The 18,385-nt window shown below is 38.1% G+C and overlaps 1 protein-coding gene across 5 annotated transcripts in view; it reads right to left on the bottom strand.

The window, feature by feature from the left end:
- The window catches only part of NPAS3 (neuronal PAS domain protein 3), an 843,593-nt gene that overhangs the window by 80,863 nt on the left and 744,345 nt on the right, over nucleotides 1–18,385 (bottom strand). For all 5 annotated transcript variants that reach the window (XM_073348989.2, XM_073348988.2, XM_073348990.2 and 2 more), the window contains one exon: nucleotides 3,274–3,392. In XM_073348989.2, the coding sequence (XP_073205090.1) occupies nucleotides 3,274–3,392 (119 nt within the window). The remainder of the gene's footprint in view (nucleotides 1–3,273; nucleotides 3,393–18,385) is intronic.

The following is an 18,385-nucleotide window of genomic DNA, read 5'->3' as shown; positions in this document are numbered from 1 at the left end:
TAGAATTAAAATGGCAGGTCACAAGTGACTTCTCTTTGTCCACCAAATCACATCAGTTATATAATCCTCTAAGACATCATGGGCTAATGCAGCTATGCCGATTTATACCAGCTGAGAATTTGGCCCACTATTTATATGCTAACTTGGTGACACATCATGGAAAAAATTGACAAACATTTTATTTAGAGACAATTTTGTCAATATTCATGTACCCTATTCTCCCGTCTTTATTCTAGGAAACATTGCATGAAAAAGAGTTACACAAAGTTCATTTGCTCTTTTCTCCTTATTTCTCACCTGCAAACAAAATCCTCTGTCTGCAACATCACAATTATGGTTTGAAAAGTTTCCAAGAGATGCCAGCAGCTCTTTAAAGAGACGCTAAATCTGTATTTATATGATGGACTATAGTTAAGTCTGCAAGTAACTTCCCGGGACCTCCATGACTTCTGCAGCAGCCAGTGCAGCTGGCCTGGGGGCCACCTGAGCAGCTCAGGCAGCCCCTGGGCTAGCCACACCAGTTGCTGCTGAAACAGTCTTGGGCCACCGCCCCCACCCCCAGCAGCAGCAGGAGTTTGGGTGTCGGAGAGGGCTCAGGGCTGGGGGTTGGTGTGTGGGAGAGGGTGAGGGCTCTGGGCACGCCCTGGCCACTCCCGTGCACCCACGACATGCCCCCCCCCCCAAGATTTAGTCAGGGGTATATAGTACAAGTCATGGACAGGTCAAAGGCTGTGAATTTTTGTTTACAGCCCATGATCTGTCCATGACTTTTACTAAAAATACCCATGACTAAAATGTAGCCTTAACTATAGTGTCTCCTATTGAGTAAATGCTCTAGTGAGCATTTCAAAAACTGTTTGAACTTTAACACTTCTAAAAAAAGTGTATTTTTCTTCTTTCTTAAAACAAAACAGACAACCCACCAGAACATTCTTATACAAACATCTTTCAAACATGTTAAAAGTGTGGCATAAATCTACTTTAACGGTAAACTCAGAGATAAAGACCCATCCTGTTTTGCTGATCCATAGTAGATGATGTGGTCCCCTATTTGGGCCTACACCAACATAGGATTATAGGAATGCAGCCAAAATGGAGAGAGATAAGGATGAAACTTCAGCACTTGAGTCCAGTTTCCTGTATTCTGTAACATTCACTGCAGGTGAAAGATGGCAGATTGAAAATCTTGAAAAGTGAATTCTTCTACTTATTCACAATCCAATTACAGCACAACCAACTACAATGAAAGCTCCCTGTCAGCGTAACTGAGTCCTAGCCTAGACGCAGCATGACTAAGGCTACATCTACACTGCATGATTCTTTTGACGGTGTGCAGAGTATGGACTCAAGTAGCTCTCACCCCCCAGCACGGGTTAAAGTAAGAAGGGTACAGGCACACCTGAAGGGTATGGGCACCTACCCAAGTGCATACCCTACACAACTCATTACTTGCCCAAGCCATGGCTCCCCATCTACACTGCTATTCTTACCCGTGTACTGTCCTGCAGTCTCCCAGTGGCTAGAACCTTTCCCTGCCACAGGAAAAGACTCCAGCAACAGGGAAAGACTCTGGCAGCCCAAAAGAGCAGGAAAGGGCTGTGGCAGTTCCCTGCTGCTAGAGCATTTTCCTGCTGGAGGGAAAGACTACCCGCAACTCCCTGTTGCTGGAGGTTTTCCCCACTGCAAGTAAGAACTCTGGCAATAGGGAGGTTGATGGGAAAGGCTCTGCTAGCTCCCCACTGCTGGAGTCCTTCCCCACTGCAGGTAAAGACTCTAACAAGTGGGGAAAGGCTCTGGCTGCTGAAGCTTTCCCTGCAGCTTCCTCCCCCCTCAACCGCCACAGCCTGTCACTGACATATACACATGGCTTGCTTTTCACTGCGGCATGTAGCTACACGACCCTATATGCCACCAAAAGTGGCAAGTAGCGTAGATGTAGCATAAGGTTGAGAGGGTTGTTCAACTTCCACATCCATTCATTCCTTTGCCTCCCTCCCAGAACAGCCACCAAAGGTCCCAGTGTCAATGTTTTCTGTGATGTGGCAACCTGCCCAGTACGAATTGTACTGAGACCATCAATTCAAATGTTGACAACTAAGCAGCCATCAGATGATAACTTGTGGTGCCTTATGAAATCAGTGACTTGGAGTGAAAGACTCTAAATCCCATTAACAACCACTTGAAATCACCGGATCCAGACACCATTCAACAAAAAGACGCCAACTCATTTACTTTCAAAGAAAATGCTTTCACCAGGAGATTCTCAATCGTTAAGTAGAATACCTTGATGTTATATTCACAGAGAGGTTTTTTTTAGTCAAATGAAGTGAAGCATCCTACTTCAAAACTACTCTACTCCATCTCTAAACTAAAAAATAGTGTTCAAAGTTTTAAAAAGATCACTGATACTTACATCTTCTTTAAATATGTAAACATGCTCAGGCCCACTTCCTTAAGTACTGGAGTGTCACTCAGTTATTTGCCACAATATTTAATGGAGGAGATATTTCATCTCAGAAGATGACAATGCTAAAAAATGTGCTTTCCTCATACCCTTGATGTGCAGCAAAGCGATTTCTAGCCATAGGCACTATGAGTTATATATGATTAAAGAAAAATGAAATTGTTGTTAAGGAGGATGAGAGTTTCACATCTTAAAAGAAAGAAATCCAACAATGTAATGTTTCTTGAGAAGAAGTCAGCCCTTACAGCAGTTGCCCCATGGGCAGACAGCATAAGAAAAATAGTGGAAGAGCATTCAGTGCAGCTTGTTGTCTACTTCAGCTTAAATGGTGGAAAGTATTAAATATCTATAGCATTTCATCTGGTAAGAGCTGGTATGATGATCATTCTGAGCTATGCCCTAAAGTCAAACTAACTAGAAAAAAAGATTCTGAAAACATTTATGCGTGGCAATTTTCTAATATTAACAGAGATATTATTTCAACTTAACTTTCTTGGCTTAATACACTCCCCTCCTGATACTCTTTTGAAGACTAGTATTTTGAGTGTGTTAAAAAAAAAAGTGTTGTCCATAATGAAGACAAGTATAATGGAGGTTTAGTGCATTTGCAAAAGCACTAAAAAAGGAAAAATGTACCACCCGTATTTTAATAATGAATGTGAAGAAAATTTAAACAATTAATGCTTAATTCCCTTTCTATTAATATACATACAGTGAGCATGGAGAAAAAATGAACATAATATGTACATTCGACATAAGGTTGGATAATTTGAAGATGTCAATATTTCAGGTTACAGAGCAAAGCTCACCTTGTATCCTGATGATTTGATGTGCACTCCTCGCTTGGTCAGAGTAGATTTCATTCGGATGAAAAAAGAGCGCTCTAGGGTGTTGTCAGTGGTTAGTAGACTGGGGCTTGTTGATTCCACTAGGGAATAGAAAAAAAAACATACACAGATGATTTAGATTTTTATACAGCCCCTCTAAGCTATTTCTCAGGTGCAATCCTTGAACTCGCTAAAAATAAATGACTGATGGATGCTGAGTGTTGTAATCAATTTACCTCATTTACAAAATGCTTATTTAGCAAAAAAAAAATTGAAAAATATATGTACAAACAGTAACTCTCATTTTCAGGTTCTTTTTCCCCCAAAGAATTTTAAACACAGAGTTGCCTCATTAACTCTTTCCTTCACAATTATGCTGCTAGCTTTTTTTTTTTAATTGTTAAGTTCCTTAACGTTATGTGACAGGATAAGTGTTATTGGGGAGGCAAGGCTGCCTACTGAAAGGCATCTACAAGTTCTAATCCAGAGTTCTATCCCCCGTTTTCCCTACTTTGTTTGCTGTGACACCTTGGGCACACTTCAGCTCTTGATGCCCCAGTTTCCCCATTAGTTTGGGTTAATTAATGCCCAGAAAGCACCCTGTGACCATCAGATGAAAAGCACTACTATTATGATTAGCAATAATAACAATAATAATTAGATATTAGTGACTAATGACGATGGAACGGCTTCAAGGTCCATTTAGCATTAAGTGAAGTTTCCTCTTTGAAACTACAGACCACACCTTTGTGTTCAGATGCCTCAGCCACAAGACATATAGTAGATAAGAACAAACAGTGTGTGTTGAGTATGATAAAATAATACATGCAGATTTAGGGACTATAATACCACCGTGTTCCCCATGCAACTTTTAAATATTTTGGTTTTCAATCCAAAGGCTTCTATGCAATGTTTTCTTCTAACAAATAATTCACAGAATCTTCTGGAGTAACCCTACAACAAACAACTACTGGCAACGAAACATATTTCAGTTCCAAGGAGTTATTATCAGCAACAATGAATAAAAAAAAAGATGTTTAAAATCAAGAAAAATATCTTGTTGCTGTCCTTTTAGAAAATATGATCAATTTCTGGTCAAAACCATTCCAAGTATTTACAAAAGCATTTGAGATGCAGCACTTACAAACCCTGCTTGTTTGTAAGCAAAGGATTATCTAGTGCTGTGCTTGTTCTAATGTGGTCACGTTTTCTTGCATTTATGGCATTTCAACTCTGTTGTGATGAAACTGCTGACAAGAGTGCCCCTTTCTTTAGTATCTCTTTTAAGGTTTTTTGTTTTAGAGAGCATGAATTCGATGTCATTTTAAATGTACAGCTCTTTATCACTCGAGGGAAAAGCAGAGCCATGTTATATTTAGTACTTTCATTTCTTCTGATTAAATATGAATTACTATGAAATTTTTCTCATCATCTAACACGCCATAATACGCCAACAGCTTTTTAATACACTATATAAGCACAAACTTCTGCTCTAAGAGTTTAATTTGCCCCTCTAATCCAATCACATCAACCTTATTTCTCTTATCAGAGATTCCCATTTTGAATTAAATGAGCTCATTAGTTTTAATCAAAAGCAGAGAGATCAAAACTTAAACGTAAATGCTTTAGATCAGAACTGTCAGTCAGCCGTGCAGTTCTATTTTACTAAAACACAAGATCAGAGACCCTTAGAACCAATTTTTTCTCGTAAGGGATGCTGAGAGCTTGAAGATGCTATAGCCTTTTTTTTCTCCCAAGGACAGATTATACATTTAAGGTTAGACTTAATTTAGAGCTTTTTTTTTTTCATCCTGGTGGAAATGGAAAAGTACGCCAATCTACTGTTGTCTCTTTCACATTTATTGGTGCTGGTCCTTAGAGACCTGAACATACGTGAAGCCATCAGAATCCATGCCACAAACCTGGCCTCAAAAAATTCAGCCCTGCTCAACAGTATCATGTTTGCAACATCTAAGAATGAAACTTTCAAAAAAAGGAAATGTATTTCAGGGTCAAGGTTACTGGAGCTCTGATACAGCAATGAACGGCCAACCAGAATACAAGCAGTACTTGTGATATGAGAATCATTATTAATTATTACTGCCTACAGTATAGTGCTTTAAGAGTACATTAAGAAACCACAGCATGGGTGCTTCCTGCTGTGTGAAGAAATGCTAGAATAGCTTAACATGTGCAGTAGTTGCAGTCAGCGCATTATACCCTAATACTGGCAATAAGGACGACATGTCCCCATGTGTTGTAATGGTAATTACCTAAACACACAGAAGTAATGTTAATTAAACACACAAAACCTTGCATCTGAATAAAACTAAAGCTGTGGCATGAACATACCATACCAAAGACATGTAAAGATGAGACTATTTTATCCTTAATTCACATTTGTGAAGAAAAGCAAAATAACCTATATTTAGTAAAGTATCCTTGGCATTGAACATTTCCTGGGTTCCTGTGAGCTTGTATCACAAGCTTGACATTATTTGACCTTTAACATATCTATAAAACCTACATATCTTTCAGTGAACATTATATCATGCAATGTTATTTAATAATGTTAATCATCATTATGCATATGGTATTTTAAAGGTAGGATAAAAAGTTACAGGGACATATTCTATCCTTGGTACATGCACAGAACACACCTACTGACGTCAATGTGAGATTTGCAGAGAGATAAATGGTGGAATATGGCCACTGTGAATGCCCAAGAGTTGATTTTAAATGTTAATCACTGAGCCATTTAGTAATATTTTTTCCAATTATATCAATGGAGAATAGCAATCTAGGTTCCATCAGAATGAAAATCTAAAACATTTCATGTTCGAAGAGATCTTTTGGCATTTTAGAAGTGCAAAAAAGGAAGAATCTGGGAAAGTCCTACTTTGCTTCTATTGGTGATGTTCAAGAGAACAATCCTGCATTCCTTGTACTTCCCAAACTATTACTGAAGACAATATGAATATGGAAGCCAGAAGGAATGTATACATTATCTCCGAGAGCATAAAAATGCAACCTGTGATATTGTACTAATGTGTTACCCAGATTAAAAACTCAAGCAAAACCCCCAGACCCAAATGGGGGAACACATGAACTAAGGCCCAGATTCTGCAATGAGCTTTCTGTGGATGGACATCTGCACCTGCATGGAGCCTCACTGACTTCATGAAGCAGAACCAAACAATATAGAACAATGTAAGTCATACCTCTCCAACAGCAATAACAGAAGCACAGTATCCATGTTTGATGCACAAACATATACATATTCAAACAAGTTGTCCCTGAGGAGAGAGAGCAAGACCCCAATATGATTTATGTCTTAAAGTCCAAGTAAATAAGAAAAGGCTGCCAAAGCTGCAGAAATGAATATACACCAACTCACACCTTTTTGTCATATGTACTAAAAAAAATGAGAGAAAAGAAGAGATGGTATTTTCCCCATGTTAACAAGCAAAAGATTGTTTTTTGAGCTCACTCTTTCAAAGGGCCAGGAGCTTCAGAGGGGTAGATGACAAGCTACAACATTAATACCTCTGCTGAGTTCAAGGGGATTCAGTTAAAGAACAACTTGGTCTCAACACCATTAAAATAAGCTTCCACCTGCCACTAAACTTCTTCTTTGATACAAAGACCTTTGTTAAATTGAACCAAGAAGAAAAACAAGGAGCTGTTTACACACTGCAAAGGGGAGTCCAAACAGGAGGGGACATACACATTAGCAAGAAAGGGATGCTTGCTAGCTCATGTCCTATTGTAGACTTATAAGCATCTTCCTGAATATTCTCAAAATCTGGTCACAGTCTGCATGTGCAATAGAGAAACACTAAATTCAGGAATGCAACTGGGCAACACAAATATGTAATTTCAGTTGGACTCAATGCTTACACATCCCCTTTAAAATCCTTCTATTTCCTTTTGTGCACAGTTTTGCAATTTATTGCCTCTAACCAGACATTAAAAGAGTTCAAGGAAGATTTAATCGTCAGCAGTTAACTACCCTATTTCTCCCCCATATCATTGTGTCTTAAAGTGTGGTTCTCATCAGAAAAATGACTCTTAAAATGATACTGTTTCCATTGTTTCTTATCCTCTCTCAATAACCTACAGATCAAATTTTCTTACTTTACTAGTAAAAATATTGTTTGATCCAGACACATCGGTGACCAAGGACAGACACAGGGATGGATTTTAAGTGGCAGGCTGCAACTTTATTAAACTTGATAGGGGACGGGTGCAACCCACCCTGTCACCCAGACTCACATACCCAGCGGGGGTTACAGGGCTCCTACCATATAACCCCTAAATCCAGGCACATTATTCTCAGCATGCCCCTAGGATCCAGCTTGCTCTTCTGAATCTTTTTACACCTCCACCCCACAGCCCCTTGGTGAGAGGGACAGAGGGTACTAAAAGAGGAGTACCTTAGCCCCCGAAGGCCACAAGGTCTTCCCCCATACCATAGGTACAAGGTCCATCAGCAAAAGCCCAAGTCTTTTATTTCTCATCTTTTTAGCCTTTTAACCACACTGGAAACCTGCCACAAACTGTGGACCTAACATCACTGCAAGGTACTACCACTAATTACTAAATCCTCCTCCTATTTAATCTATTTGTGCCTCTAAGATGCTGCGAGGAAGGCAACCCCCCACCCCCACAGACCTCAGCCAATTTTGCCTCAAAAAAATTCCTTTCTGGTCCCCAAAACAGGCAATCAATCAGACCCATACGATCTGTAAAACACAGCTCCAATACTACAGTTTTAAGGAGGGGAGGTGCACTGCTGAAATGAAGCAAGAAGAAGCTCCCAAGGACCTGGGCTAAGGTTTGAATTATTGAAAAGGGAGTGTGAAGGGCTAGTCAGTTCCCCTCCTCCCCTACCTGGCTGGATGGGTGGGTGGATAAAGTCTCTGGAGAAAGAGGAGCCACTCCTGTGTGTGCTCCCCCAATCCTTTCTACTGAGACTGTCCCAATCACTATCTGTCCCATCAAGTTTTCCACCCACTGAGGCAAGTGGGTGGCATTTTATAACTGCCAGCCCTGCAAACTCAACCTGGGAGCAGCAAGTCAAGCTGACTTCTTTCTGGTCTATCACCCCTAGTAAGTCCTTCTGAAATCTAGGGGACTCCTGATGTGCTCAGAGTTAAGTACATGGTTAGGTTCTTTGCTGGATCAGACCAGAGTTGTCAGCAGTTTGCAAGATCAAGTCCCAGATGAACCATTTTGTTGATGTTGCAGGAGCCAGAATAGAATCCAGCTCACCTCCCCTAGCAATATTACTATGAAGGACTAAATGGAATCAAATGTAGAAAAATATTTTTGCTATAACCCACTAGGTCCAAAACCATGATTTTCATACTACTGGAAAAGGGAGAGTGCCAACTTTCTAAGTAGATAAACAGCACTTGTTTCTAGCCTGAGAAGGCCCTTAAAATTCCAGTGATATTATATATAGAAAAGCTGTTCTGGGTCATTATTAGAGGTTTCTAAAATGTGCTGTTATAATTTCTCTCTCTGGGGCCTCTTTAGTTGGACTTGTGGCATTAAAGCAGCCTGATTTTACAGGCAAAGGGATATAAAAAAAGAGAGTCCTAATGCTTTTTTTAAAATTAATTGTGAAGACTATGGAACCAACAAACAACTTAGACACATGCCACACTTCAAACATGCAAGTTATTTCAATGGAACGACTTGTGCTTAAAATTAGGCTCATGCTTAAAAGTTTTGTTGGATCAGGGCCAAATACAGAATAGTCTGTTCCATACGACTAGAAATACAAGAATGTTTGGAAAAATAATAAAAAGATTATACCTTATCTGGCCAACAAAGAAATTCAGTCATGGTGTTGCACATGAGATATATTGTATAATTGCAATGATGTCAATTTTCCACACACCACGAACATTTTTTCAAGACTAATAGATTCAGTACCAGAGGTTTTGTTCTACTTGAATATCAGGTAAATTGAGCATTTTTGGAAAGATCACACTCATCAATACCTTCAAAAGACTGACCCTCAACTAAATTTGTTTTAGGAGGTTTCAGACCTCCACAAATTCTGAGCCTCATCAAAATCAAAACAGACATTTTTAGTCTCATTAAATAACTTGTAACATTGCAGGATTATTATAACCCACATAATGAGATGCTCTAAACAAATGTGTGGGTTTGCTATGCATAGAACATCACACATACAGTATAAGATAATAGCCCTTAATCTTGCATCCCCTCCCTGTACTTTGGATAGGTCCTTTGGTCCTTCCCCATGCACCTTCTTAAATCACTTACAAACAGAAATATTTGAATGTGTAATCACATGGCTTTCCTCTGAGGCTCTGCACTCTGGACCACACTATATTCTGCTACGGAGCATGCACATTTAGAAATTGGTAGCCCAAGTATTTGTTATCAAAGCATCAATGTGCATAGTGAAGCTTCTCTACCACAGAAAGGGTTCTAGCCCTTTTTAAAAGGAGGTTGGAGGCTCTGAATTAAGATTAAAAGACCAAAATACATGTGCAGTAGCTTGGCTAAACAATGATATCTGTGGACATGACAACCATGTACAAGAAGCTGGAGCATGTAAGCTCCAAGGAGGGTGAGGTTTAGAGACATACAACAGATTGTACAACCATGAGCAATTAAATGAAATTAAGAGAAAGCAAATATGGGCTGAATCTCACGTAAAATTTCCTAATGTATTACACATTGAAATACTCCTCCACAGAAGTGGTGAAATCCCCAGTACTAGAGACATTTAACAACTTCATAATGTCAGGGATGGATTTTAAATGATCCAGAAGTCAACAGAAAAACTATACTGAGAGCTAGATCAGGCCCTTGATGACCATCTTTACCACTCAAACTTCTGTGGGTGGATTATGCTTATAACTTAGATTGTATATGCCAAGTTTCAACCCAGAGTCCATTTATGGATCAGGTGCCAACCTTTAAAAATGTACACAGTTCATTCATAAAGTACTGACACCAGGCTCAGTAATAACCACAGCAATGGACACAGCTATAACCAAGGCCAAATTTTCAAAAGTTTAGTCTAGGCTTTATTTATGGACAGGAAATATCACTCCTACAATTACTTGCAAATGTAATTTTGTTTTTACAGGTGAATATGTGTGGACAAATAATAAAATTTCAATGTGTAAACTACATTTGTATGCTATTGTTTGCTCAGTTGCATGACCAGATAGGGCTAGTATATGCAAATTTAGTCAGTGTACAAAAGATTGCACACACACAGAGGCCATGTCTTGAAAATTTGCCCCATAATGTTAACTATAATTAGGCTTCCCTCCATTTATTTTCTAAATCAATAGTATGTGCATGTAGCGGCAGTGAAGGCGCAGAAGAAAAACCAAAGTGCAGACACCATTACTAGAATTTCTAAGTCATTATATTAAGATATTGTTTAGTGCTTCACTATTCCTGGAGAAACAAAATGACCTGAACTGCAGTTGGTGTTCATTTTGTTTTTATCAAATTAGCACTAAGAAGCACTGCTAGACTTAATGCCCGTAACAAATTACATTATTACTAATATTATTCTTATAGTCTAGCAATGTATCATATTAGGATACAAACTCCCATCTTGTGTTACTTACTTCCCATGTAAGTTCTCATCCCACAAAATGTTTTACATGTTTAGTGAAATATCAGGCTAGTTAGTTGGCAGGATGGAGTTATAAATAAGATTTGCTTTACTCCTGTAACTTTAAAAGATATATTTTACAAACTAAATTTGGCAGGTCATTGGTCTGTGAAATGCATATATCTTTTTTGCCTGTTTGAAAACAACATAATAAAGTTTTGCCATTCATGGAACTAGTCACTGAAGGAAATTTTAACTCTTAAAGTGTTGGAAGTGTTACAGTCTGCTGGGCTTCAATCCATTATCTAAACATTTGCAAATGTACCCATATTAATCAAATAGACCGGAACAGCTGAAGAAGAGCTGTTATGGCCCACTGAATGAAAGGTACACAAATGATACTGGGCATGAACCTCAAATTCCCTTCTGAAAATTCATTTATTTTAAGTCAAGGGATGCATAATCTAATCTGACCTATCAGCAATGCTTGTAAATTTTCAAGATTCAATAAAGGTCGCAAAAACTCAGCCCTAACTTATAGTAGCCTGACTTGTTAGTGTATTACTTCTGTTAAATAACATACATTCAAATCAAGTTTAAAATAAAAAAAAAGACATTCCAGTGACTAAGATGACACTGAACTGGGGGACTAAACTGGATAAAAAGTAAAATTTGTGTTTGCATTATGGAATGGGTAGGGAGAACAGACACTGGAAAAGGAGAAAATGTATGGAGTCTAACCACTGAGGGACTCTTTATGAAGGCAACATGACCACTGAACTCACTGGGAGTCTTGTATTTGCATAAGGAGTACAGGTTTAGGCCCTATGCAGATTTTGAAAAATATGATGTTGAGATACAACTACATTTATGTTTCCTGGGTTTGAAAGGGTTAAATGATCATATGGCCCTCCCTTGGGTTTGGAAATTTGCATGTAAATTTTGAACACTTTGTAATGTACTGCAATACCGTCATTAAAAAGTGGGTGCTATAGAATACACTGAAATACTGACTTTTTTCTTGTCCCAACAGGATCAACTGCTTTTTCCCCCTATCTTGCAAGTTTTCAGATCTTGCTTAGTAACTTGTGAATCATAAACTGACACTCCAGAGCATAGCTGTGAAAATAACTGTGGTTCAGTGCTGCCAATAATGGCCCACTAAAGCTCCTTCCTAGCACATGGCATAAAAAAGCCTTATGATGTCGCCTAACACTGCCAGCTTGTTTGGGTTGAAAAATCACAATAAAAGAGGTTGCTTTCCAGCTTTTCATATGCCAAGTAGGGGTTGCTTTTTGGTGAGGTTCTCCCCTGAGAGAGAGAAGAGCATTCAAGCTACCTCATGCTGCTCACAACCAGTGTTTGGATGATACTACTCTGGGGAAATAGACGCAGTGTCAAAGTCAAGCTGCTACCAGTGGGTGTTTCTGCACACATCTACTAAACAGTAGGAAAGTTCAAGGGAAAAAATAGGGTATCATAAAGATAGCCTTTGAGAGTACATGACATCCAACACAAGCTATTATGCAGTAGACTGTGCACTCCAAAGAACAAACAGTATGAATACAGAAAGTGAACATTTTAAATCTTACTGGAAACCCCCTATAAATGTAGCCACTTGAGGGATCTATTTCTTGAGAAAAAACATTTTGTGCTCCTGGGATACTTTTTGGATTTTGTTTCCAATACCTGCATTCTGGATCAAGTGGAGCAATGCTTTTATCACAACTATAAAACGGTTACGAGCCAATTCCTCATATAAAACAGTCAGTAACGGTGGGGCTTTTTTTACGACAAACATGATGTCAGACAAAGGGCATCAGGACTTAGTCTTTGTACTACAGTACAAAATAACAATACATAAACACCTTTGTGAAGGCAGCTTGAAACCCCATGTTTTCTATTAAAAAGCCATGTCCAATCTTCACTGTTGATAGAACAGAATAGCTAACACAGAGAACATTGTATATCAGAAAGGTCAATAGTTATTATGAGCTACAAATATATTTTTTTCCATCCTTCAGGCTGTTTAGCGCATATCACAGCATGAGCAGCTGTCTTCTTTAATACTTTTAAAATTAGAATCCCAAAGAGGAAGAAAAAATTACATTTGCAATGATTGCTCTTTGCTTTTGTAAGTTTACTTTAATACACTATTTTATATACATGAATCTACCATGCAGTCTAACCAAGGGGCAGTAACTGGTTGCTAGTATCTACTGGATTGCCAGATCTGTGTGTATAGTATCTGGTTATAAAATCACTTTGACACAAATTGTGTAACTGTACTGCATATATAAAGGCTATATATCATACATATAGTTACTGACATATATTGTATGTTAAACCATACACACACACACACAGTGGTTACCTCTGAAGGATCAACATTTACCGCAATTAACACAGAGGGGAATCTGTGATACCACATTTTCCCCATATATTTAGGTTATGAAAAAGATTGTAGCCTCTGTTGACTTTTTAATACCAATCACTACAGATATGTGGGTGCATATTTTATTATAGTAACTTCTATAGTTAAAATTGCAACCATGTTTCCTTTATAGCCTCTAGTTTTCATCTATGAGAATCTTCTAAAACTACCACCTTTCAGGGAGAGATTTTCCAGGCATCTTTCTATCCAAAGGTGAAATTTTGTGTGTCAAGTATGAACAAAAATGTTTCAGCCACTTTGAAGTATGAACTGAATGTAGGAAAAATACTCTATTATAAAACACATTTTTACAACATTTTTGAACAATTCTACAATCACAGTTGGGGGATAAAAAGATTAATTTTGTCATGGAAATTTTACTAATTGAAGACAAGCACATTTTTATTCCTAGTTTTAGTGACAAGCTTATAATTGTACACAGTTAAGTACAGGAGCACTATGAATGTATGTGTTGCTGACTTAGCTGCATTGTGGAAAGAGTAGTGAGGATACACAGGGTAAGGAAGGCTGCTGCTAATTTTGAAAAGCGAAGAGGAAGCCGTGTTCTGATATACCTCAGGAACTGCTTTCCTCAGCTACGTAGCTTCTTTGGTTCAGATAGGGTCTTTTTCCTGTGGACCTTCAGAGATGCACAAGAGACATTCTCCTTACTGGGGAGCTACTAAGATTAATGGAATAAGGCATTCCATTGGTCTCTGGGTCAAAAAGTTAAAGATTATGGAATTTACATATGGTATCACCAGAGTTTTGAAGGCCTGGAGAATGAAGAACCTTCTTATGTCTTTTCTTTTTTCCTTGACAAAAAACCTAAGTATATAAAATACATGCTAGGAGAACATGGGTGTTCTGTGGTTAAGTGCTCAGAGGTCAGAAAAACACCACAATCATTATTGCATGTGCCCTTTACTCTGCCCCCCATATGTGTATACGTCATGATATATTCTCTAGTTACATGATCACAGACTGTTAAATAATAAACTATCACACAATACAAAGAAGATTCTTTAGTCTTGCTGATGGACCTGGGCAGACTCTATCCTGGTTCTCTACTTCATAAATTAACAAAATAAATTTTTATGTTACGTACAGTTTCCACACAGCATTTCCCTAAATGTTAGTTTAGGGCTAAGCATCATGGACATGATGGCAAACTACACAGTCATGACCTAAACCAATTTTACTCCATTTTTTTGGGAAAGTCATGCAATAATTCCATAAAGCCAGGAAACAGATCACTTCATATGCTCAGGGAAACTATAACTATCCTGTCAAGAAAGCAACGTGGCTATCACTGACTGTTATTTTTAAAGAAAACAGAATAATGTAAAAAATTTCAAAAAACAAATAGACTAGGTGTATTTTTTTCAAACCAGGTTATTGTGTAAAATATCTTGGGGATAGAAAAGTTTCTTGGAGTATGAAATAATACCCTCAGTTTTCAGCTTCAAGCATTATTTCAGAATCTCTGTAACTTTTCTATCCCCTCAAGAAGCATTGCACAAATTATTACCCCTCATTTATTATACAGACACTCATGCACACACATGATCATTTATAGCTTTATTTATTTAGACAGGGATTTTCAAAGGTGTTTCAAAGGGAGCGAGGCACCCAAATCCCACTGAAATTCAAGAAGAGCTGGGAGCCTAAGTCCCTCAGGCTCCTTTTAAAATGTCAGACTTAATGATTCAGGAAACAAATATCTAAAGCTAACATCCATACATTATTCTTGAAAAACCACCCACCGAAATTATTTGGTAAAAAAATATGTCAAATGAGCTGGCCTTTTTTTTTTTTTTCACTATAAGTTTAAAAGATTTTTGACAGGCACAATCAGAATCTGTCACATTCCACAGGAAACAGAGGCCTTTTAAAAAATTAGCCTACAGTGCAGGTATTTTGGCAGATTTTATCACATGGATTGCATAGTAAATACTTTACCGGAGAAAATCTGCTCCTTGTTCTCTAACAAGGGGAATTAGTGACCTCTTTTCCCCACAATTCCTCTTCAATTCAAGCTTCCGGAAAAACTGAGCTAACACAAGATAATATGTAAAGGATGATCAACAATAAATCTCTTTCCCCACTTTTTGCCAATCCATTTTTCTCACCTCTTTGCTTGCAAACAGAGTGACTGAGGGAGAAATTATTTGGACACAGTCAGAACACAGTATGTTTTGTGAAACGTCTATAATACAATATTTGTGGGGTTTGTCATATTTATAGTTTTCCCAATATTGTATTTTTCACCACACAGGAGCTTGCACCGTTTTTCTCCCCCTCTGAATCTGAAGATCACCCCATGGATTAGCAAATGATTGAGGATTCTCTCTTAAAAGACTCCTTAAAAAACTGTCAGAATCAGCCTGAGATAAAGATTTATTATGAACTATTTAAAGGGCTTAATATATGTATCCCCAAAGAGCCCTTGGAGCAAACTAAAAAGGAAGAGTGGAATTCTTAAAGAATGGGAAAAATTCTCCAATGTCCCACTTTCTTCACACTATGATTACTGTTTACTCAAAGGATAAAATGCCTAACCTGTCACATGAAGTCTTCAGAAGCCACATTACTGCTGATGTACACTAAAAAAAAAAAAAAAACCAACAAGAACCCAAAACAATGAAGCTCGACAGTAATGTGCCTAAGAAAGGCAGCTGTAATTTACTTTCTAACCTGTTCACTAACACACTAATGTGGATACATCTTGTAGAAAGAACTGATCTCCTGACCCACAAAGCAATCAAACAACTGCCAGAGTGTTTTCTGTCATACAAGCTGTGACCATTACCTTAATTATACGTTGCTGTATAACAAACCTTCCCTAATGAGCATCTATTCTACCTCCGTGTGCCAGCTCACCTTTCTGTCCTTGAAAAGTACCATTGCAGCGGATTTCAATCTGAATTTTTAAAAGCATATTTGCAAGTATTGCTTCCAACAGGTGATAAATAGAACCTTAACTAGGATATTTGCTTTATACGGATGCCAAGATATAATTAAAATTACAGGCTTACACTAAAAGGAGAGACTTGGAAAGAATCATACCATAAATTTGCAGTGGGCCTAGACCTTTGGGGTTTTTTGTACATAGGTCTCATAATTGTTCATCTTTGACATTGACATCTTCTCCACTGAAGCCTAAAAACACAAGTAGCAAATGTTTGCATAATTTGCACAATTTCTTTACCAGTCCTCCCTGATATCCAGAGCAAATGGATTACATTTCTTCTTCCCTCTTGGCTTTTGTTTCTTTTGCCAGAGTTTTTCTGCAAAACAATCCAACTGTCAAACTGAAACATTTTGAATAGTTCCATTATTATTATAGTTTACATAGCACACATGTTGCTTCACAAACAGACAATTTCCCTGATGCAGGAAATTACAGTCTTACTCAGACACACATAATACTAGGCCAGAAAAGTGAGGTAAAGGTTTCTTTTTTGTCCTTCTACATTTTCTTTTTTTTTTAACCCCAGGATTAGATTCACTAGGGCATTGTTAGTTAAGGGCTTATGACTCTTAGATTTCATCTGTCCAGGGACATCCTCATACCTAAATTTGGCAATTCAGTGAGTTTCTTTTCCCCTCTGTGTGCAGTTAGATCACATATTCAATTTTACCAAGTTGGGGTAATGCATGTTCACTGCTGGAAGTTTATTAGAGAAAATGAAATCACATACTTTATTAGGCAAAGGTATGTTCATATGACAGATGGCCACTAGAAATTATTGATATCCACACTATTTCTGATAAATAAAAATACATGTTTTAAATGAGACTGGACCATCTAATCATGCATATAGCTAGACTGTGTGTAAACCATATATTCCTATCATTTTCCTCATCCTCACTCACCCTCCACTGATTTCTTACATCTACTTGTTGTATATTACCTTAGTTTGGATTGTAAGCTCTTTGGGACAGAAACTGGTTCTTATAATGTGTTCGCACACTGGAGCCCAATCCTGCTTGGAACCTGGAGGAGCTTCTTTAATACAAATACCAACATAAACACCTGGAATGTTTTTTTCTTCCTCCCACATTTATGCCATAGTGGTGCTTGTCTCTCCTTTGTTAGGAAGCAGACTGAGTTGCAGGGTTGAAAAAAATAGGTTGGTGGTAGTGTACTGGTACTTTCCACTGATCATACCCCCTGTCAGCATGGTAAGCGTACTGCTCAGTCTGATCCTAATAGAATAGATCAAAAATTGGAATTTCTGTCCCACAGGAAATTCAGATATTTTGAGTTTGTTTTCAGCCTGAATTATGTCTAATAAAGTCAAAATCTTCATATTTTTCATGGAATGAAAAGTTCTGAAAAAACTCGCTTCAGAAATGTGCAAACATTTCATTTTGAAGAAGTAGCCGTGTTAGTCTGTATCCACAAAAACAATGAGGAGTCCAGAGGCACCTTAAAGACTAATAGATTTATTTGGGCATAAGCTTTCGTGCGTAAAAAACCCACTTCTTCAGATGCATGGAGAAGAAAGAAGATCAGTGAGGAGGGGTGGAGAGAACCAAAGAGCCAAGGAGATGGAAAAGGCTATTAAGGCCACTAAGCAGTCTCTGAGTGAGACATGATGTCCTGTCATGAACTAGAAACTGGTTCAGAGGCAGAAACACAGAGTAAGAAAAATGCTCACTTTCAACATTGAAAGAAGAACTTTATTAAGACAAATGTGCATAAGAATGGTAGTACTGGGTCACACCAAAGGTCCATCTAGCCCAGTATCCTGTCTTCTGACAGTGGCCAATGCCAGGTACTTCAAAGGGAATAAACAGAACAGGTAATCATCAAGTGATCCATCCCCCGTCGCCCATTCCCAGTTTGTGCAATGTTGTACAACATTTTATTAATAAAACAGTGAGTGGTGAGATAGAAAAATTTGCCGCTAACAAAATTATTTAGGTTAGTTAAGGAAAGAGGATTATGAGGAACTTGAGAGAGACCTGTAAAGGCAAGACAATTGAACAATACAATGACAAATGAAACTGAGTATAGCCAAGTGCAAGATCAT

Source organism: Lepidochelys kempii, chromosome 6 (genome assembly GCF_965140285.1).
Source record: "Lepidochelys kempii isolate rLepKem1 chromosome 6, rLepKem1.hap1, whole genome shotgun sequence".
Lineage (NCBI taxonomy): Eukaryota > Metazoa > Chordata > Testudines > Cheloniidae > Lepidochelys > Lepidochelys kempii.
This window is presented reverse-complemented; position numbering and strand designations above follow the sequence as displayed.